At 40.5% G+C, this 23,864-nt stretch overlaps 1 protein-coding gene across 4 annotated transcripts; it reads right to left on the reverse strand.

Annotated features, from left to right (window-relative positions):
- Window positions 1-1,068: 1,068 nt before the first annotated feature.
- On the reverse strand, window positions 1,069-16,463 carry LOC136829754 (uncharacterized). Of its 4 annotated transcripts, none has more exons than XM_067088616.1 (6): window positions 15,894-16,423; window positions 6,880-7,039; window positions 6,211-6,442; window positions 5,656-5,862; window positions 4,700-4,806; window positions 1,069-4,597 (listed from the first exon to the last, which is right to left on the reverse strand). In XM_067088616.1, exons 1-6 carry the CDS (start codon window positions 16,229-16,231, stop codon window positions 3,986-3,988), a joined length of 1,656 nt encoding a protein of 551 aa, XP_066944717.1. In that variant the 5' UTR covers window positions 16,232-16,423; the 3' UTR covers window positions 1,069-3,985. The 4 variants fall into 4 exon arrangements, with proteins under 4 accessions (XP_066944717.1, XP_066944718.1, XP_066944714.1 ...); XM_067088617.1 differs by having other exon boundaries at window positions 5,671-5,862; window positions 15,894-16,422; XM_067088613.1 differs by having other exon boundaries at window positions 1,069-4,806; window positions 15,894-16,463.
- Window positions 16,464-23,864: the final 7,401 nt, after the last annotated feature.

Here is a 23,864-nt window from a genome sequence, read left to right on the forward strand (position 1 = left end):
CAAAGGGCCACAGTGGATTTTTCAGGAAACTGGCCCAGGGACATTTACCGCCCCATTGGATTGATTGTAAGAGTTGCACTGGTACCACTGACCTATGTTGATTGTGTGTGCACATATGCACACACATACATATATAGATATATACATATATATATATATATATATATATATATATATATATATATATATATATGTGTGTATATATATATATATATATATATATATATATATATATATATATATATATATATATATATATATATATATAGATGAATATATAATATATGTTATCATAGGTTACAAGATGGACCAAATAATTTTGAGATGGTTTGGTCATGTATAGAGAATGGATGATGATAGGCTGGTGAAAAGTGTGTATATGAATCAGGAGTATTTTGCTAGAGCAAGGGAAGACTAGGAATTGTTAGATAAATGGTGTGAAAGAAGTATTGGAAAAGAATGGTTGTATAAAATAAGAAGTGTGAATTCCAGCAAGATGGAGGTTAATGGCAAGTTTGAGCAAGGGGAATTCAATGAAGTACTGATGAGTCACCTTTGTAGGTGGATGAATGGGTATATTTATTTTTTTATCCTGAAGAACAGGTGACACCAGAAGTGTTTAAACCTACTGGTTTCTCAGATATTTGTGAAGATGCTAATTCAGCACTTTTCTGGAACTTTCTTACAGCAAGTACGGGTCATTTCGGCCGTAAGCACATCTATGTGCAAAATGGGTGCCGTGTTTAGTACCAGTCCCTTGGGGATGCATGTAAAGCATAAAATAGTGATGGTAAATACCATAATGTCTTAGTTGTTTTGGCTGCTACGGTCTAAATGACTTATGGCCGAAACGACCAGGACCGCTTGCAGCTGGATATTGTGATGAACCGTAGGCCTGGAGCGAACCATGGACCTAGCATAGTACACAACCTAAAATCAGACATAAGACATATTTGTGGCCCTTGTTCCAGTTTCTATAACTTTCACTTTTCTTGCTTTTTCAGTGGGCCCTTTGAAAAAGGCCCCTCTGGCTATCTGTCTTCTTAAGGGGATGGGAATGAAACGAGCTTTTATCGGTAGCTAGAAAATTAGTTTAATGAAATAAAATAAATCTATTGTATATTTACACCCCGAACAACATTACTATATACACAGTTTTACAATACACATCTAGGACTAAGGAAAGGATTACGTCTGAAGGAACAGGAGTCATCGTAATTGTTGGCGGGTGGGAGGAGAGGCGGCGAGGAAGAACAGGAATCGAGTCGAACGGCAACAGTAGTATATAAAAGTGATGTTTGTAAAACAGAGTAATAAATATATGCCTATTGTAAGCAATAAAATAACAGAGTATTAATATTAACATTAAGAGGTGATAATGGTAAGACATCTGCTCGTTTGCTGAATCTATTCATATGTCAAGGGTACTTATAAAAGACCTTTTCTTAGGAGTCTCACATAAGCCTATATATCACATTTTTTGTTTACATCTTTTTTGTTTTGTTTTTTTTGCGTATATCATTTCACGTTTGCTGACTCGGAATGGAAACACAATTACTAGCTTCTATTTGTTGATTTGTACATCATTATTAGTCTTAATAACAACACAAAGAGTCCAGTAACTTCAGCCTCCAATGATTAAAAAAAAAAAAACACGTTTCTGCTTCAGGAAAATCGTTTTCAGTAATTCTCTTTGCTCTCAAGTTAACGCTATAAAAAAAAACCACGTTCCCTTTTTTTTATAATTATTCTCGTATTGTGCAAAATGCAGAATGAATTTACATTAACACTAAGACTTCACAGGACATCAACACATCCTAGGACAGTACCCCTTTCTCCAACACAGTCCTATCTAGCGCAGCTAATATCAGTGTACAGCAAAGCCTCTCTAACCTTCTCTCTCTCTCTCTCTTTCTGCCTCTCCGGCAGCTTGGCAATTCCCCAAGAAAGGGAGATGGTTCCTCGTTGGAAATGACGACATTGCTGAGGCTGGTGGAATAACGATATCCCAAAATTAAACAGTGGGTACAGCAGACAATAAAAATCTTAAGTTAGTGGGTACTCTTGAAAAAGAACGCAAGCCGTGTCATACAGTTGAAACGGTTTCACAGATATTGCAAATCAAGTATTACTTCTAAGTAGCAGAAACACTTCAAAGAGAATAACTTACATAAGTTTTACAAGCAAACTATTTAAGTACTTGATTGAACAGGATAAACTCCATCTTAGCCGGAGCATTCAGGTATGTAGTACGTGGCCTGATGGGCGCGAGACTGTGAGGCAGTGTAACAGGTCCTCCAAACCTAATTTTATAACCTAACCAAGTGAAGCACCATGTGAACATTCAGTTGTATTGGAGGTTCCAGCTCATTATTCTTGAGGTAATTGTCAGTAGCAGTGATATGCAGCAGAGTACCGGAACTTGGTGTATTATGGAGAACCCAGAATTTCTTCCCACTGTTAACACCAAACTGACAACATAAATAACTGATTTTCACAGACCAATTTTGCATGTGAGGCAATTTTCTTACTCTGACAATGATGATGTTAAAGTCTACCTCACAAATAAAAACTTTCTTTTTAGTATGCCACTCCCAACTGACAGTGGAACTACAGAGATGCGAGATTCGTCTGAAAATCAGCAGTTCATGTCCAGTACAGGTGCTGAAAACAGTAAGATCAGTTAACTTTACAAGCAATCAGTGCTATTGCTGAACAGGCAAATTGGATCAATACGAATTCCTACAGAAAGAGAACCAAAATGAACCAAAGAAAAAAAAAACATAATCCAACATCAGTGTAGTTTTAACAAAAGTAAATGCAGTAGCGCCATTTATGACCAAGGTGGTCACGCAGGGAGTGGAAATATGGCGGGTCCGTCTTACAACTTGGAAAACAGAAAGCAGGTACTTTTGTATTGGCAATTAACTGACTGTAATACCCGTTTAAACATAGTGAACTAATTTCTACCCTGGTCATGTAAAAATGCTTAATAATATATATACATAATCATTCTGCAACTTAGGTCTAATATGAATTATATGCCTAATTTTTTTAATGCTCTCTACTAACTTAATGTAATAAAAATATTAACAGGTAAGTGGATGGCGTCAAGAACATGTTGAAGCTGAGTGGACAATGGTGCCACTTCAACACAATTTCTGACAGAACTTGGGACCGTTTCAGTCTGTGGGACCTTCCTCCACTCAGCTCACATGGCAGTTGTCCCTTAATCATAGCACCTTTCAAGCCTCTGGAAATAATCATCAGTAGATTTATATTTACATCTATACACATCTAACCCATCCTACAAGCTAGCACACAGTATGATGGAAAACTGGCAAAAGCTTGGCGCACAGAATATGTTATTATTGTTACCTGCACAATTCGCTCTGGGACAAAGTCACATTAACTAAATAAGGAAGCATCAGGAGCCTCAACCATCATAGGAAAGTTACTGGCAGCTGGCCATAGCACGTCTAGTGGTAAATCTTCAATCGTTATTAGATGACTTAGAGTATGGCACTTGTTAGTTCAGTTACTCTCAGCTGACATTTTTTTCCCCCCAGTGGAAATCACCGGCTGAACGCAGCGTTCTGAAAATCTTCAGCGTTTTGATGTGCATGAGGACATACAACTTTATAAAAACAATTACCAATTTTCTCTAACTGTTTTACACAACACTATGACTCTTCTTTTTACATACACACATACATACACACACATGCACGAAAGTTTTAAGAAATAAAATATATTTCTTACCGGACTTGTGGCATTCGTAAACACAGAAAATACAATAGGATCTGATACCTCACGTCAAGGTTGCACAATCACAATCATAAATAAAGCGGACAAGGAACTAGAGCATCAGCTGTAGTATTTACAGAATTAAGACTCAGGAAGCACATGATAAACGCGGGCATCACTTCCCCAATATCATGCAGTCCTGGCATCCTGAGGGTTTATGCCTGAATGAAGAGTTTCTTCATAGTGTTGCGGTTGAGCTGCCGTGCCGCTGGTGATTGTGTTTCCTGCGGTGGCGGTATTCTTTAGTGGATCCAGAATCTCGCTGGCGATGGGAACGACTCGTCTCTGTGGTGGTGTGGGTCACTGACTCACCTTGAAGGAGCTGCTCCTCTGAGTACTGGGTGTGCAGGGTGTCGTCCAGAGGAGAAGGGGTGATCTGGTGTCTGGATTCAATGTGATGTTCTACAGAAGCCTTCTGGGAGTGGTCTGGATTTTGGTGATGCAAAACGCTGCTACCGTGGTGAGGGCCACCGGCGTGGTGACTAGTCGCAGCTGCACGAGCGAAGACTGGGCCGTCGGAGATCTCTCGTCGAGGTGTCCCGTGAGTATGACCAGATTCATGTTCAGTGACTCTAGAAGAGTGCTTGTGGCCACTTCGTGTGCCGTGCCCGGAAACTGGAAGAGAGTCTCCGTGCGCCACGTCCGAATCAAATGAGAAGCCACTGGGAGGACTGTCTCTGTGAAACCCAGTTGCATGAGGATGACTGCCATGCATTTTAGCAAGGTGGTCTCTTTCAATGTGGCCTGTACCTGGGTGGCTTCCGCTAGAAGACTGCTTGTGGGATGGCATCTGTGAAAAATCATATTCGTCATCATAAACATCTGGGTCATCTGACTGTATATGTGGCTCAGTTGGGACAGGAGGTCTTGGGCTTGAAGGAGGTCGACTTACAGTGGTTAGAGGGAAGTCCTCGTTTGGACTACCCTGACGGATATTTAGAGCTGGATACCGCTGGCCCACTTCATCAGTTTGCACTTCGAAAGGCAGAGGAACCAGACCTGGAGAAGAATAAGTAAGAAATATATCACTTTACTTTATGCTGGCGAAACGGATTTGCTTTTCAGGACAGTGTGCATTTTTTCTGAGCTTTCATGGTTCAAACTTTATGGCAAAAAAGTTAAAAATATAAAGACGGTTAAATGAATTTCATATTATCTGCCACCATTTCACATTTCATCAGCTTCACGTTGCATAAAAAGTGAAAGCTAATAATGGGGGGGGGATAACATGCAGCACAATATAAATATTGAAGTCTGCACAAAAATGGATGCTTCGTCTCAGCACAAATGAAAGCCTCTGGGGGGAAAATGCTTAAGCAATAGCCATTAAAGGGAAGATTACTCTCTTTTGAGTGAATTTTCATGCAGAATTTGACATGAGCATAAAACTGAGAGGACTTTACTTCTCTGGTCATCTTTCAGAACAAACGGCAAATTTGCTAAAGTTCAACTGCTGCACAAGCAACGCTATTGTAAATTCTGTGACTTTTGAACAAAAGACTTGGTATTTCTCAGACGATGTTGGCAGAAAGCATCTTTAGTAGTTAAGGCTTGCTAGGATGAATGCTAAGCACATCATATGCCCTGACTGTTGGAAAAGCAACTTTGCATATTTCATTGCAAGCACTCTTGAAGTGGAAACATGTTCCATGACGTCAACAAAGGAAGCTGCTCAATAATGCAGGAGGAACTGTCTGGAGAGATTTGAGAATCTATGCTATTCTGGCCTACAGCTCTGACGCTGGGCAGGAGGTAAGAGTGAGCCAGCATGCAACATGTTTCCATCAAACGTCTCTGTCTTAAACGTAAGAGCAATCAATACAGCAGAAGCAGGGGGGTGGTACGCACTGTTTTTGTTATTACCGGAAGAGCAGCTCATGATGATGAAGATGTCAGAGGCGTCCCATGGGACAGTGTGGGCGTCAGTGACTGTGATCAGGAGGCCGTGGTTGTTGCGGCCTTTCTTCCAGCGCCTGACGATCTTGTCCATGGACAGGGTGACCCAACCAGTGTAATCACTGGAGACTGAGTTCTCGGCCACGAGCATTGTCCTTGCTGTTTGGGAAGAAAGAACAATGTGAGGTGAGTGAACATTGCAGTAAGTTTGTACCAATGATATTCTTTCAGGGCTTCATCTGAACTCTGATATGTTTAACTCAATGAGATATTCAACACAGCTTTAGCCTTCCTAGTTTCACCCACTTTTTCCCAAATCAGGGACAGCTAAGAAAGGTTACACTGAAACTATAAGGTGCCATGGCCCTTTGCCTCATTTTTTAACTTATTCAATCTGGAAAAGCTTTTGCAGTGAGCTAACACCAGTCCTGGCTCGATCTAGCTAACCGCACGCTCATTTTGACCCAAAACAACAGCAGTACAGTTTACTCTGCCCGGGATACTTACATCGCTTCCTCGTGAGGCTCCGGGTGTAGGCATAAGCTTTGACGAGCAGAGGCTTCGGGTGGAGCAGGGGGATGGAGTTGTTCTTGTAGAGACGGAGGGTGGCGTTGATGATGTCCATCTTGTCGAAGTCGGTGGAGAGGTTGAAGTACAGGTTGAAGCGCTCAGCCCAGACCTCTGGGTCTGTGTTGTGGGGAATGTCGCAGGAGGGGAAGGAGGTCTGAGATGAACATCTCTGTGGGAGGGAGGACGACCGGTATTAAGTCCAGTTCTCATTCCACTGTCATGGAATAGTAACAACCGATTCACGCAAAAGGAAATTAGAAAAATTGAAAGGATTAAAGATGCTTTGGAGGAGATGAATGGCAGATGCTACGAGACAGGGTTTGACCTAATCAAACTTGGGATTTCTAAAACAGTAAAAAACTTCATTATACACTTTACTCCACACTGACAATAAAGCTCAAATTAATTATTAAATACCTATCGCTAAGACTTATATACTCTCAATCTTCACTTCATAAATGTAGTGACACTTGACCTAATCAAACTTGGAACCCATAAAAAAAAAAAAATAAAAACTTAAATATCTACTTTACTCCACGCTGGCAAAAATGCTCAAATTAACCACTGATTACCTATCGCCAAGACTTGCAAACTCTCAACCCTCACCTTGTAAATGTAGGGACAGGGCTCTGCTGTGATGTTGATGGGCGTGGGCACAGTGGCCAGCGTGCTGTTGGTGGGAGCCTTTGGCAATGTCTCCACAAAACTGGGTCCCAGGGCAACCAGTATTCTCTCCATGATGGTCAGGACTGCCATGCTTCTAGCACTGAAAGGAGATGAGTTGCAGGAGGGATGAATAAGGGATGCTTACACAGATCCAAGGAGATTATATTTATATATATATAAATATCTATGTATGTGTGTGTGTGTGTGTGTGTGTGTAAAAGGTCAGAAAGAATTCTTTCTCACTTGCTCGAATCACAATATATCCATCAGTGTTAGATCCAGAGTGGTAAGGGTCGATTTTCAATTTTTAACTCTGTATATTATTTACAACCAGAGTGAAACATGTTTAATTTTAAAAGGCCAATGGGAGACTGAGAAAAATAGAGTTAGATATATATATATATATATATATATATATATATATATATATATATATATATATATATATATATAAAAACTAGATAGATAGATATAGGTACACACACACCAATACAGCCATGTACCACCAAAAAGAAAGATGGCACCTAAAAACTATAAACACTGCCCCTTACCCTTACCAAACAAAACGCCCCACCCCGCCCCCAAAAAAAAAAAAAAAAACAAGAAACCAAAGCAAAACACGGGCCTACTGAAAGTCGAAACCAATAGACGGAATTGCTGAGCAGTGACGAGTGTGACTGGGCATGGGGCAAGAGACAGGGTAGGCTGGGCGATTTCCACGTGCCTCTCAGGCCGCGAAACCTCCTCCTCCTCCCCCCCCCTCCTCCTCCTCCACTTCTTGAAAAAGTGAGTTGGGGCAGAGACGAGGAGAATGCTTTCAACATTCCCTAACTACATGATCGTCTTATCTCGTGCATCGCGCACACAACTCGCGGAGGGAAGGACCACCACACACGCCTCGTCAAATCATATTACCCACAGAGAGAGAGAGAGAGAGAGAGAGAGAGAGAGAATGGATGTCCATAAATGTACAAAAACGCACGGAGGCGGAGACATGAAGACAGACAGACGAGACAGGAGAGGACAAATCAGAACGACGCTGAACCAGATGACGAAGAAAAACAAAAGAACAGCGAATTGAACGACTGTTGTGACTGAGAACAGAAAAAGAATCTGCTCGCATTGCGCATTCTCTCTCTCTCTCTCTCTTCAGGAGGCCAGGGGCGGGGGGGGGGGCGGACTGATAGCTATGACGAAGGCGTAGCAGCAGCAGCAGAAGAAGAAGAAGAAGAAGGAGAAGGAGAAGAAGAAGAAGCAACTACATGGCAACGAAAGGGGGGCGCCCCCTATGCACAAACACACACATAGGCCAGGGGGCTGACAGCTATGACGAAGGCATAACAGCAACAGCAACAGAAGAAGAAGAAGAAGAAGAAGAAGAAGAAGAAGAAGAAGCAACTACACTAGGACGAACCGAAGAAGTGGACAGCGTCACCCTCAAAGAGCGTCACAGCAGAAGTACCAATGCCTCTGGGTTTTTTCGGACTGCGAACTAAATTGCGAGAAGAATGTGATACAGGGTCAACATGTGAAGGCAAACTTTGACTTTGGATGGTTATTCTTGCTGGTTTAAGGGTATGTGTGTATATGTGTATAAACATATATATGTATGTATGTATGTATGTATGTATGTATGTACATTTATGTATGTTTGTACATTTATATATCATTGTCTTGTCTGGCTTGTGAAATGACTTGAGAGAGAGAGAGAGAGAGAGAGAGAGAGAGAGAGAGAGAGAGAGAGAGAGAGAGAGAGCATTTTTGTTAAAGGGAAAATAGAAGTACACAACTTTCGGCTAATAATAATAATAATAATAATAATAATAATAATAAGAAGAAGAAGAAGAAGAAGAAGAAGAAGAAGACGAAGAAGAAGAAGAAGTGGAGGAGGAGGAGGAGGAACAAACAGGAGAAGACAAAGAAAATGATCTGCACAAGAAATGTCACGTTCTGGAAACCAATGACGCAAGCAAATCAAAGCAAGACTTTCAGCCGGCACGCAACAAGTGTTTCAGACCAACAAGTTTCTGTAAGTTATCGCAAATTGCGTAAGACAGAAACGACACCCTTTCAAGATGTCTTCTGAAAGCCTGTACGTAGTAGAACGAGAGTAGTAAGCGGAAGGTACAATTCTGCAGAGCGACTGAACTGTCTCTGATGAAGGATGTTTGGGAAAGCTGAAAAAGTCCACCGACTCAGCGGCCCTGTTGATAACGCCAACACCAGCGCTTGCTGAAATGGGGCGCTTTAGGTGGACACACAGAATGATGAACCAATAGAGAATCTCTCCTTGTGCGGCGATATTCTCTTTTCTGTTGTTCAGCACTCTCTCTCTCTCTCTCTTTCTCCTAGTTCCCAGAGGAGAGAGAGAGAGAGAGAGAGAGAGAGAGAGAGAGAGAGAGAGAGAGAGAGAAAGGGGCCACACTAGTGAAAAAAATAAAACTGCGATATTCTCTTTTCTGTTGTTCAGCACCTATCCTATCTCTCTCTCTCTCTCTCTCTCTCTCTCTCTCTCTCTCTCTCTCTCTATCTCTCTCTCTATCTTTTCTGTTGTTCAGCACCCTATCTCTCTCTCTCTATCTCTTTCTTTCCTAGTTCCCAGAGAGAGAGAGAGAGAGAGAGAGAGAGAGAGAGAGAGAGAGAGAGAGAGAGAGAGAGAGAAAGGGGCCACACCAGTGAAAAAAAATGAAATCCTGATAACCATTCAAACACAAGAAGACAAAGCGACGACGTTATGTTCATCTACAGGTACAAGATCGCGATGCAAAAGAAATGAAAAAATAACAATAAAATATTCAAAATACAAAATAAAAATGAAGATGGAAGCAAAGAACGACGCACGACTGGTATTTGTTCTGCATAGCAAATGATACTATCTTTCTGCGAATCTGACACGCTAGACCAAAGGAGGCCCTGTTTAGAATATGATCACTTTAACTGCAAACTTTCTTGCTGCACGAGAAGGCGAATCTCTTTACTATAAGAGCATTCTTATAGAAAACAGACTTTCTCTACTAAAAGATCATTCTCACAGAAAACAGACTTTCTCTACGAGAAGACTCACTCTTATAGAAAGTACACTTTCTCCAGCATAAGAAACATCCTCATAGAAAGCACACTTTCTTTACTAAAAGACTCACTCTTATAGAAAACACACTTTCCCTACCATAAGACACATTCTCATAGAAAACACACTTTCTTTACTAGAAGACTCACTCTTATAGAAAACACACTCTCCCTACCATAAGAAACATCCTCATAGAAAACACACTTTCTTTACTAGAAGACTCACTCTTATAGAAAGTAGACTTTGTCCAGCACAAGACACAACCTTACAGAAAACAACGTTAAAAGTAGGTTCCACATCGTTGATCAGTGCCTGTGCGAGATAGTGGCAACGTGGCGTTGTCAACCCAAGGGTGACAAGTGAGTGAGGTGACCAAACTGACTCATCACCACAGGTCATTTGGTTTGTTTTAGGTCAGAGAAGCGGCGCGTTCGCTCGTCATCCGCTCTACAGCTACGATATCTGGTCTGTAAGTCATCGCGTTGATAATCAGAGGACCGATAGTAAGTGCTAGGTCATCGGCGGCGGTGCGTCACCGGTGAGAAGATACGCACACACACACACACACACGCACACAAATAAAATGCAGATTCTGAAGTCTTGTATGTTCGTTTGAGGTGGTGCTAATCAAGGAATAAACACGGAAAAACTTGCACCAAAATAGGAAAAACTTGCACCAAAACAGAACAAAACATATACGCAATTCGGTGCAAATTGCAAATAAACATATACAATTTAGTTGAAAGCTTAGTTTTTCTATATTTCATTTAGGATATAGAATAGAACACAATATAGAATTCTGGCCAGAGGCCAAGCGCTGGGACCTACGAGGTCATTCAGCGCTGAAAAGGAAATTGACAGTAAAAAGGTTTGAAAGGTGTAACAGGAGGAAATCCTTTGCAATTGCACTATGAATCAATTGGCAGGAGAGGGTTGAGGAGAGTAAGATGGGAGAAAGAGAATATGAACGGAGGTACAGTAAAAGGGGTGAAAGGGCCTCAGGGACGATGCAAAGAACCTTAAGATGCCAGTGACATGTTTGTCCTGCAATCCTGCAGTTTACTTTTTTTTTTTTTTGCTTAAAGCTTACGAATGAGCAACTTCATAACTGCTGATCTTAGGTTTTGACTGATTCTGTTTATCATTCTCTCTCTCTCTCTCTCTCTCTCTCTCTCTCTCTTCTATATATATATATATATATATATATATATATATATATATATATATATATATATATATATATATATATATATATATTTTTATATAATTTTCCTGTTGGTTGGGAACGGGAACGTACAAGTAATGCCACTTTTATTTCCATCTACTACCAAACTCTCTCTCTCTCTCTCTCTCTCTCTCTCTCTCTCTCACATCAGCGCAGTGACGACCAGGCAACTGCCTTCCCTAATTCAAGAAAGGCAGGAGTAGTGGCTGTCCCATTCACACTCGAGCTCAGGTTTATTATGGAATTAAGAACTAAGGTTAAATCATTCAACCACAATTCTTACTTATTTAGAGCTGACTAAATCAGGGACATGATTAAATCCCCTTAAATCCTTTAGAGACCAATTCAATGAATCTGAAGGCTCGCGTCAAATTGATTCAGACTGACAATGAGGTCGCGAACTGAACTAGCATTGAATTTTAAATAAAGCACAAATAAAAAAAAAAAAGACAAATACTTCTTCAGTATCTAGTAGTTAAGCATTCTACGAAATGTTAACAATGATTTTAACATGACGACTTGTCAGTATGTTGAAAATGTTGAATACGTGACGGTTCGTCAGCACGTTAAAAATGTTGAATACAGGACGATTTGTCAGCATGTTAAAAATGTTGAATACATGACGGTTTGTCAGCATGTTAAAAATGTTGAATACTATGTTAAATTCGGCAAGTTTCTTTACTATCTTCCCTTCCAGATAACGTGTGTAACTTGGTCTTTCTCACCCAGAGAGAGAGAGAGAGAGAGAGAGAGAGAGAGAGAGAGAGAGAGAGAGAGAGAGAGAGAGAGAGAGAGAATTATGGATGTAAAAGAATAAGAGATATTTATAAAAGAAAAATTAAGAGATTTATAACTGGAAAATAATAATAATAATAAATAATAATAATAATAATAATAATAATAATAATAATAATAATAATAATAATAATAATAGAGAGAGAGAGAGAGAGAGAGAGAGAGAGAGAGAATAATAATAATAATAATAATAATAATAATAAATAATAATAATAATGAGAGAGAGAGAGAGAGAGAGAGAGAGAGAGAATGGAAAAGAATAAGAGAGAGGATTATTATGAATGGAAAAGAATGAGAGAGAGAAAGAGAGAGATAAGAAAATAATGAGAGAGAGAGAGAGAGAGAGAGAAATTTATGAATGGAAAAGAATGAGAGAGAGAATTATAAGAAAATAATGGAAAAGACAGAGAGAGATTTATGAATGGAAAAGAATAAGAGAGGAAGAACTCTAATAAGATAATAATAGAGAGAGAGAGAGAGAGAGAGAGAGAGAGAGAGAGAGAGAGAGAGAGAGAGAGAGAAAACAGTAGTCAGTCTCCAACAAGGGCAAAATTCTAGAATCGGCTGTACGAAGGGGTGATGGGGGGGGGAAGAGCCTTCTTTTGCCTTCTCTCCAATCCCCTTCCCAACAACCAGCCACCTCCTAACCCCCTCCCCTTCCCCCCCACCCCACCCCCACACACACACACACACACACACACAAATCCAAACACAAGCGTTTCGTCACATGGCTTAGCAAAATGGCTTAGTTGAACTTACAATAGATTCTATACCTCTGAGGAATTTCGTTCAACTTGAAGAGAGAGAGAGAGAGAGAGAGAGAGAGAGAGAGAGAGAGAGAGAGAGAGAGATGTAGGGAGGGGAAGTTTTCAGGGAAGAGAGAGAGAGAGAGAGAGAGAGAGAGAGAGAGAGAGAGAGAGAGAGAGAGAGAGAGAGACTTGAGGGACTTTTGGGGTAAAACATATTAAAATCTAACGAAGAAGAATCTTTTATTTACGTTTGACTGACCTACCCCGCCTTGGAGACAACTGCGCCTATCGCCTTGGTGACACACGCACACACACACACACACACATCCATTCATGTCCTGCTTTCCTCAACGCAAGCACGCAAGCAAAAACAAAAAAAAAACATCATCCTCAAAAGCAAAAACAAACAAACATCTTTGTTTTGCTTCGAGCTGACAGGCGTTGCAAACATGTCACAATACGCCCCAGTGTCGTAAGCGTCATAATTTGGGGTTGTGTCGTAACATTGTGCTCAGTCAAGAATGTGCATCGGGTCCCGGCCCCTCCCCTCCCCTCCCCCAGGACGAGTGTTGCCATTCGGACGGTTTATATTTGTTTCCAACCGCGATCGCAACGTGTAGACGATTTTTTGAGAAGGCTGAGTACTGCCATACGAATGGTTTATACATTTTTTTTAACAATCGCCTTCGCAACGTGTAGACGATTTTTGAGAAGGCTGAATATTGCCATACAGATGGTTTATATTTTTTCCACCCATACCTCGTCTAGAACGTGTAGTACTGCCAACGAATGATTCATATTTTTTCTTTTTCACCCCAATCGCCTTTGAAACGCGTAGACGATTTTTGAGAAGGTTGAGTACTATCTTACGGATGATTTATATATATATTTTCACCTCAATCGCGTTCGAAACTTGTAGATGATTTATGAGAAAGCTGAGTACTGCCATACGGATGGTTTATATATATATATTTTTTTCCCAGCCAAACCTCCTCTAGAAGTGTTGATTTTTGTGAAGGCTGAGTATTGCCATACGGATGGTTTATATTTCTTTTCAGCCAAACCTCGCCTAGAACGTGTTGATGATTTTTGATAAGGTTGAATGCTGCCATACGGATGGTTTGTATATTTGTTTCACCCAAACCTCGTCTTTAACGTGTAGACGATTTTTGGGAAGGCCAAGAGTGCTGCCATACGGATGGTTTGTATTTTTTTTTTTACCCATACCTCGTCTAGATTTTTGGGAAGGCCGAGAGTGCTGCCATACGGATGGTTTATATTTTTCCACCCAGACCTCGTCTAGAACGTGTGGGTGATTTTCGAAAAAAGATTTTAGGTAGGGCCGGGCGTAAGTCTGTCAGAGGAGACTTCCATTCTCAGGGCTATGAAAGGTATAGGCCTCAGCTAATGAGGTGGAATTAATCTGGCGGGAGAGGGGAGGGAGAGAGAGAGAGAGAGGTGGGGGGCGGGGACGGGGTGGAATTCGCCGAAAACGTATGACGGCGACATTTAAGTACTAAGAAGTTCTCAATTGGTTAATGGCATGGCGGGAGAGCCCTACTGTATATGATTAATCGCTTTGCCTTTATTTGTTTATTTATTTATCTTTTATTTTTTTCTGTGCGCACGCGAAAATCTCGGCGATAACCGATTTGGAATGCGAATCGATTTTTTATTTTTAAGAAAATGCCCACTGAGGGGAAATATTTGCAGAAATTTGAAAAAAAAAACATTTGCCAAAACATTCGAGAAAGCATGTTTACTTTTATTTTCCTTTTAGCAAAATGTTGAAAGGGAACAATGGAAATTTTTTGGCATAAAACCGTAAAGAATGATTCTGCATATAACTACACAATCGATTATAATTATTGGAAAAGTTATGAACAAAAACGACTGAAAATACCAATTTTCAAAAAAAAAAAAAAAAAAAGCAGCGTAAGGACTTGAAAATGCAAACAAGTGAAGAATGAATATAATGTATGCCAGGAAATATATAATTTCCATTTAGAGCAAAAAATTAAAAAAAGCAAAAATGCAAATTAAGCGAAATTTAAAAAATCAATGAGTTTTTCAAGAGGATAACATTTGTCAAAATGTCTGTGCGTGTATGTATATATATATATATATATATATATATATATATATATATATATATATATATATATATATATATATATATATATATATATATATTTTGACTCACATCAGGATCGAATCCGGGTCTTTCAATTGAAAGACCTGGGTTCGATCCTGACGTGAGTCAGAAATTTATTTCTGTTCCACACGTGACTGTGTGTTGATTATTTCTGTTCTATGGCATTTCTAAGAATACTTAGTTCTACCTAAAATATTTGTACATTATATATATATATATATATATATATATATATATATATATATATATATATATATATATATATATATATATATATATATATATATATATATATATATATATATATATATATAAAGTAACTTACTTAGGGGACGCAGCAAAATAAATTGTAAAAAACTGCTTTTAACCCAACATCTTCATAATCTTGTGATTAATGCTATTAATTTTTCATACTGATCCTCATTGATCTTTAGTTTCGCAATGCTTTGTCCATTATATTTCATTCGAGAAGGGAACAAATAATAATATACACTAATGATTTATATATATATATATATATATATATATATATATATATATATATATATATATAATGTGGGTTCAGGAATTACAAGATGCATGCATGTTAACGTATATGGCAAAACCAAACACACTAATGTACATGTATATGTATTCTCACATAACTTTACGTACTTCTATGCATGCACATCTGAGTACACTAATGCTAAGGTTAAAGATATAAAACTATAAAGCTAATGGAGACGTGAAGACTATAATTATGAATGGTGTGAGATACTTCAACGTTAAGATGAGCACTCAGATTGCCATAAACTAAATTCGCCACGAAACAGGAGAGAGAGAGAGAGAGAGAGAGAGAGAGAGAGAGAGAGAGAGAGAGAGAGAGTTAAGAGTAAAATCTCAAAACTGAAACAACATTAATTAACAACATAGAGAGAAAGAGAGAGAGAGAGATAAAACAACAAACACGATCTCAGTACTTACTCGTCCAGTGGGTCATGGGTAGGGGAAGGTCTGGTAGGGGGCGTGACTTTATCGTAAGCACTTCGTCCGAATTCTCGGTCTCGGTATTCGTCTTCGCCCTCCTCCCCGTAGTATTCTTCTTCTTCCTTGAAGGGCAGCGGGGGCGCCTGTTCGGGAGGAGCGAGAGGCTGCTCTTCCGGAGGACCACTTTCTTCGGGCTGTTCCTCTTCTTCTTCTTCCTCGGGGATGTACTCGTCGTCTTCGTAGATGTGTTTGTAGTCGAGAGGCGAGGCTTCGGACGCGGCTGCCCAGACGACGACACCGAGCGTCAAGAGGAAGAAAACTTTACTGGTCTTCATCCTTGATTTTGCACTGAGGTGATTTTGCGGAGGAGGTGTCGTCTCAGAGTTCCCTTCCTTCTTTCCGTAGGTGAGTGTGTGTGTGTCTGTCTCTCTCTCTCTTTCTCGCTCGCTCTCCCTCTCTTTCTTTCTCTGTGAGTAACTAATTTTCTGCGTGGCACAGGTCTTGCTTTCGGTACGCGTGAGGATACAAGTCTAACTATCCGGCGGCGATCGCCACAGTTTTATACGTTTCGACTCGTCTGGGGAGGGCGGGGCCACTCTCCTGTGCTACCAATCTCCCACGACCTTCGGACGCTCGGCTTCCACACCATTGGCTCGAAAGTCGTGTCGAAGAGTCTCCAGGGCGCGATTGGCCAGTCAGCCCAGTGGGAGGGCCTTGGCACTGGCTCCTCCCGGAGACCTTTCTGACCCTCCAGTATTAGTGGCAGAAGGTGCAGGTGACATGTGCCACCTGTTCTGGCGGAGCCACCCACGAATCCGTCTTGGCAAAAGGCATGTGCACCTTCAGGCTGGATTGCAGGAGTCATTTGCCGTTTGGCTCAGGTCGAATACACACATACACACACACACACACACACACGCACACACGCGAAGACAGCAGCAGTAGGCGCCCTTTCAGGTGGTCAGAGTAGTTCAGTCAGTCATAGCAGCAGTGGGTACCACGACCTCTCTTCATAGCAGCAGCAGCTACCCCATGACCTCTTGTTGTGGGTTGTGATATCTGGAGTTGTAGTGTTGTCACAATAGTAGTGGTGGTAATATTCTACTACTCGTTGTAGTAATAGTAATAGTAGTAGCAGAGTAGAACTTGACGCCCCTCGAAGCGGTATTAGCAAACAGAGTCCATGGACCACTAGTGGTAGTAATAGTGATAGATATTAGTAGTAATACCAGTAGTAGTAGTAGTTGTCACGAACCTCCCAATTTTTCTTTCATTACTGATCCTTTTGTTAGTCTTCAATTTCGTTTGTGCGTTTGTGACATTGCTTTCTTTGATGTTTGTTTATTTTTCATATTCCTTTTTTTGTTTTTTTTTATATTACCACATTTTATTCATTTTCTTTTTTTTCTGTCGCTTTTTCTTCTTTACTTCCTCTTCCTTCTGTTCTTCTCATCTATTTTTCTCTCTTGTTTCTTTCTCCTTTTTCTTCCTTTCATTCCTAACCATTTTTCCTGTTTTTGTCATTATTATTTTACTTTCTAAAATCTTCTTTCTCCTTTTATTCTTCTCTTGCCTTTCTTTCCTCCAATATCCTTATTTTCCCCTTTTTCCTCTTTCTCTCCCCTTTTCTTCTACACTTTCCTCGTTTCCCACCTCCTCCTTCTCCTCTCTTTTCACTTTGACTCTCATCTCTCTTCTTTTCCTCACCACTTCTCTCCCTTTCCTCTCATTCTTTCCTCATTATTTCTCTTCCTCCTTCTTACTTTCCTCTTCCTCTTCTTAAAGAAAGTATCCTGCTTACTTTCTTCATCATCATCTTCTTCTTCTCCTTCTTCTTGAGAAAGTACGTCTTGGCGATGACGCAGCCTGACACGGCGTTTCTCAGTACTGTTTATGCAAGCTCGTCTTTCGTTTTGTTTTTATTTTTTTTTTTTGCAAGTCGTTGCCACGTTTGTTTGTTTGTTTGTGTCGCTCGGCGGGTCAGCGTACTGTCTGTGTTTTGTCTCCTTTCTACGATTCATGTCCTCCAACGACAAGTGTTACAGACACTTTCTCCCTCGACACAAACAAACAAACGAAAAAAAAGCGAGGCGATCTCTTGCTTGTTTTAGTTTGATTGGGCAGTGTACTCTCTCTACTGTTTGTTTATTTCTTTGTAATTGTTTGTTTCAGTTGGCAAGTTTAGTATACGTTTGTTTGTTTGTTTCAGTGAATTGTCCTTACTTTGCTTGTTTCAGTAGGTACAGGAACAACTTGCTTGCTAACGCAAATGCATTCAAGTCCTTTAGCGGGTCGTTGATTTAGCTTGTAGGTCGGGGGATTTGTTTATGCGGGTTTGTAATGTGCCGTTGTGTTTTGCCTGATCGATTGTTTTTCAGTGTGTTTGTGTCTGGGCATGTTTGTTCCTTGTTTGGATAAGGGGGGCATCGTTCCCCCTTACACTAATCTCTATATGTGCGTGTTTGTGTCCATGTTATATTTGTGGGCCTTAAGAATAAACAGAAGACACTTTCTCTCTTAATAACAAATAAAAGACAGTTTCTCCCTTAATATAAAATAAAAGACACTTTCTGCCTTAATAACAAATAAAAGGCAGTTTCTCCCTTAACAACAAATAAAAGGCCCTTTCTCTCTTAATTCAGTAACAAATAAAAGACACTTTCTCCCTTAATAAAAAAAGACACTTTCTCCCTTAACAACAAACTTAATACACTTTCTCCCTTAATAACAAATAAGACACTTTCTCCCTTAACAACAAACTAAATACACTTTCTCCCTTAATAAAAATAAAAGACACTTCTGCCTTAATAACAAATAAAAGACAGTTTCTCCCATAACAACAAATAAAAGACCCTTTCTCTCTTAATTTATAACAAATAAAAGACACTTTCTCTTAATTTCATAACAAATTAAAGACACCTTCTGCCTTAATAGCAAATAAAAGACCCTTTCTCTCTTAATTTAATAATAAATAAAAGACACTTTCTGCCTTAATAACAAATAAAAGACACTTTCTCTCTTAATTTAATAACAAATAAAAGACGCTTTCTCCCTTAATAAAAAAAAAAAGTTCCTCCCCTAATAACAAATAAATGACACTTTTCCCTTAACAACAAACAAAATACATTTCTCCCTTAAAAAATATAAGACACTTTCTCCCTTAACAACAACCAAAATACCCTTTCTCCCTTAATAACAAATAAAAGACACTTTCTCCCTTAACAACAAACAAAATACACTTTCTCCCTTAATAAAAAATATAAGACACTTTCTCCCTTAACAACAAACAAAATACACTTTCTCCCTTAATGAAAAATAACAGACACTTTCTCCCTTAACAACAAATAAAAGACACCTTTTCCCTTAATAACAAATAACAGACATTTTCTCCCTTAACAGCAAATAAAAGACACTTCTCCCTTAACACGACACTAAATACACTTTCTCCCTTAATAGCAAATAAAAGACACTGTCTCCCTTAATAACAAATAAAAGACACTTTCTCTCTTAATAACAAATAAAAGACACTTTCTCCCTTAACGGCAAACAAAATACACTTTTTTCCATAATAACAAATAAAAGACATTTTCTCCTTAATAACAAACAATTACACTTTCTTCCTAAAAAAAGACACTTTCTCCATTAATAATAAATAAAAAGACACTTTCTGCATTAACAATAAAGAGAAGAGACAGATTTTCCATTAACAACAAGAAAGAGACACTTTCTCCATTAATAACAAGTAAACGAGACACTTTCTCCCTTAACAAGAAGTTAAACAGCTACTTTCTCTCTAACAGCATGTAGAAGAGAAATTCTCGTTCAACAACAAATAGACACTTTCTCCCTTAATAACATTTAAAAGACAATTCCTCCCTTAATAAATAAGTGAGGCACTTTCTCCCTCAACAACAAGTAAAAGAAACAGGTTCTCTTAACAAGCAAAAAAGGCTCTTTCTCCCTTAAAAAATAAAATAGACACTTTCTCCCTAGACAAATCAAAGACACTTTCTCCCTTAACAACAAGTAAAAGATACAATTTCTCCCTTAGCAATAAGACACTTTCATCCTCATTAACAAATAGAAGATAATGTCTCCCTTAACAACGAATAAGAGACACTTTCTCCCTTACCAGCAAGCAGAAGAGACACTTTCCCCCATACCAACAGGAAGAAGAGACACTCCCCCTTAACAACATGCAGAAGAGACATTTTCCCCATTAACAACAGGCAGAAGAGACACTTTCCCCCTTACCAACAAGCAGAAGGGACACTTTCCCCCATACCAACAGGAGTAAGAGACACTTTTCCCCTTAACAACAGGCAGAAGAGACACTTTCCCCCTACCAACAGGCAGAAGAGACACTTTCCCCCCATTAACAACAGACAGAAGAGACACTTTCACCTGATAAACAACAGGAACACTTTCCCCATACCAACAGGAATAGACACTTTCCCCCATACCAACAGGCAGAAGAGACACTTTCTTCCTTAACAACAGACAGAAGAGACACTTTTCACCTGACAAACAGTCAGAAGAGACACTTTCCCCAATACCAACAGGAATAAGAGACACTTTCCCCCTTACCAACATGCAGAAGAGACACTTTCTCCCTTAACAACAGGCAGAGGAGACACTTTCCCCCATACCAACAGGAATAAGAGACACTTTCCCCCTTAACAACAGGCAGAGGAGACACTTTCCCCCATACCAACAGGAATAAGAGACACTTTCCCCCTTAACAACAGGCAGAGAGAGACACTTTCCCCCATACCAACAGGAAGAAGAGACACTTTCCCCCATACCAACAGGAATACCAACATGCAGAAGAGACACTTTCCCCCTTAACAACAGGCAGAGGAGACACTTTCCCCATACCAACAGGAATAAGAGACACTTTCCCCCTTAACAACAGGCAGAAGAGACACTTTCCCCTAACAACAGGAATAAGGGACACTTTCCCCTTAACAACAGGCAGAGGAGACACTTTCTCCCTTAACAACAGGAATAAGAGACACTTCCCCTTAACAACAGGCAGAGGAGACACTTTCCCCCATACCAACAGGAATAAGAGAAACTTTCCCCCTTAACAACAGGCAGAAGAGACACTTTCTACCTTAACAACAGGCAGAGGAGACACTTTCTCCCATACCAACAAGAATAAGAGACACTTTCCCCCTTAACATCAGGCAGAAGAGACACTTTCCCAACCAACAGGAATAAGAGACACTTTCCCCCATAACAACAGGCAGAGGAGACACTTTCCCCCATACCAACAGGAATAAGAGACATTTTCCCCCTTAATAACAGGCAGAAGAGACACTTTTCACCTGACAAACAGGCAGAAGTGACACTTCACCCAATACCAACAGGAATAAGAGACACTTTCCCCCTTAACAACTGGCAGAAGAGACACTTTCTCCTTTATCAACAGGCAGAGAAGATGCTTTCCACCTTACCAAAAGGCAGAAGAGACACTTTCCCCCTTAACAACATGCAGAAGAGACACTTTCCCTTAACAACAGGCAGAAGAGACACTTTCTCCCTTAACAACAGGCAGAAGAGACACTTTCTCCATTAACAACAGGCAGAAGAGACTCTTTCTCCCTTAACAACAGGCAGAGGAGACACTCTCTCCCTTAACAACAGGCAGAAGAGACACTTTCTCCCTTAACAACAAGCAGAAGAGACACTCTCCCTTAACAACAGGCAGAAGAGACACTCTCTCCCTTAACAACAGGCAGAAGAGACACTTTCTCCCTTAACAACAGGCAGAAGAGACACTCTCTCCCTTAACAACAGGCAGAAGAGACACTCTCTCCCTTAACAACAGGCAGAAGAGACACTCTCTCCCTTAACAACAGGCAGAAGAGACACTCTCTCCCTTAACAACAAGCAGAAGAGACACTTTCTCCCTTAACAACAGGCAGAAGAGACACTCTCTCCCTTAACAACAGGCAGAAGAGACACTTTCTCCCTTAACAACAGGCAGAAGAGACACTTTCTCCCTTAACAACAGGCAGAAGAGACACTTTCTCCCTTAACAACAGGCAGAGGAGACACTTTCTCCCTTAACAACTGGCAGAAGAAACACTCTCTCCCTTAACAACAGAAGAAGAGACACTCCCCCTAACAACAGGCAGAAGAGACACTTTCTCCCTTAACAACAAGCAGAAGAGACACTCTCTCCCTTAACAACAGGCAGAAGAGACACTCTCTCCCTTAACAACAGGCAGAGGAGACACTTTCTCCCTTAACAACAGGCAGAGGAGACACTCTCTCACTTAACAACAGGCAGAAGAGACACCTTCTCCCTTAACAACAGGCAGAGGAGACACTTTCTCCCTTAACAACAGGCAGAGGAGACACTCTCTCACTTAACAACAGGCAGAAGAGACACTTTCTCCCTTAACAACAGACAGAAGAGACACTTTCTCCCTTAACAACAGGCAGAAGAGACACTTTCTCCCTTAACAACAGGCAGAAGAGACACTTTCTCCCTTAACAACAGGCAGAAGAGACACTTTCTCCCTTAACAACAGGCAGAAGAGACACTCTCTCCCTTAACAACAGGCAGAAGAGACACTTTCTCCCTTAACAACAGGAAGAGGAGGCACTTTCTCCCTCAACATCAAGAAGAAGAGACACTTTCCCCCTTAATAACAGGCAGAAGAGACACTTTCCCCTCAACAACATGCAGGAGACACTTTCCCCCCCTAACAACATGCAGAAGAGACACTTTCTCCCTAACCAACATGCAGAAGAGACACCTTCCCCCTTAACAACAGGCAGAAGAGACACTTTCCCCCTCAACAGGCAGAAGAGACACTCTCCCCCTCAACAACATGCAGAAGAGACACTCTCCCCCTTAACAACAGGCAGAGGAGACACTTTCTCCCTTAACAACAAGCAGAAGAGACGCTTTAACCCTTAACAACAGGCACAAGACACTTTTCCCCTTATCATCAGGCAGAAGAGACACTTTTCCCCTCAACAACAGGGAGAAGAGACAATTCCCCCTTAACAACAGGCAGAAGAGATATTTTCCCCCTTAACAACGGGTAGAAGAGACAGTTTTTCCCTTAACAACAGGAAGAGACACTTTTTCCCTAACAACAGGCAAAGGAGACACTTTCCCCCTTAACAACAAGCAGAAGAGACACTTTTTCCCTTAACAACAGAAAGAAGAGGCACTTTCCCCTTTCCCAGCAGGCAGAAGAGACACTTTCTCCCTTAACAACAGGCAGAAAAAGACACTTTCCCCCTTACCAACAGGCAGAAGAGACACTTTCTCCCTTAACAACAGGCAGAAGAGACACTTTCTCCCTTAACAACAGGCAGAAGAGACACTTTCCCCCTTACCAACAGGCAGAAGAGACACTTTCCCCTTACCAACAGGCAGAAGAGACACTTTCTCCCTTAACAACAGGCAGAAGAGACACTTTCTCCCTTAACAACAGGAGAAGAGACACTTTCGTCCTTAACAACAGAAGAGACACTTTCCTCCTTAACAACAGGCAGAAGAGACAATTTCCCCCTTAACGACAGACAGAAGATTCACTTTCCCCCTTACCAAGAGTCAGAAGAGACACTTTCCCCCTAAACAACAGGCAGATGAGACACTTTCCCCCTTAACAACATGCAGAAGAGAAACTTTCCCTATTACCAACAGGCAGAGACACTTTACCCCTTAACAACAGGCAGAAGAGACACTTTTTCCATTAACAACAGGAAGAAGAGACACTTTCCCCCTTAACAACATGCAGAAGATACACTTTCCCTATTACCAACAGGCAGAGACACTTTCCCCCTTAACAACAGGCAGAAGAGACACTTTCCCCCTTAACAACAGGAAGAGACACTGTCCCCTTTAACAAAAGTCAGAAGAAACACTTTCTCGCTAACCAACAGGCAGAAGAGACACTTTTTACCTTAACAATAGGAAAAAGAGACACTTTCCCCTTAACA

The sequence above is a fragment of the Macrobrachium rosenbergii genome, chromosome 45 (genome assembly GCF_040412425.1).
Source record: "Macrobrachium rosenbergii isolate ZJJX-2024 chromosome 45, ASM4041242v1, whole genome shotgun sequence".
Classification (NCBI taxonomy): domain Eukaryota; kingdom Metazoa; phylum Arthropoda; class Malacostraca; order Decapoda; family Palaemonidae; genus Macrobrachium; species Macrobrachium rosenbergii.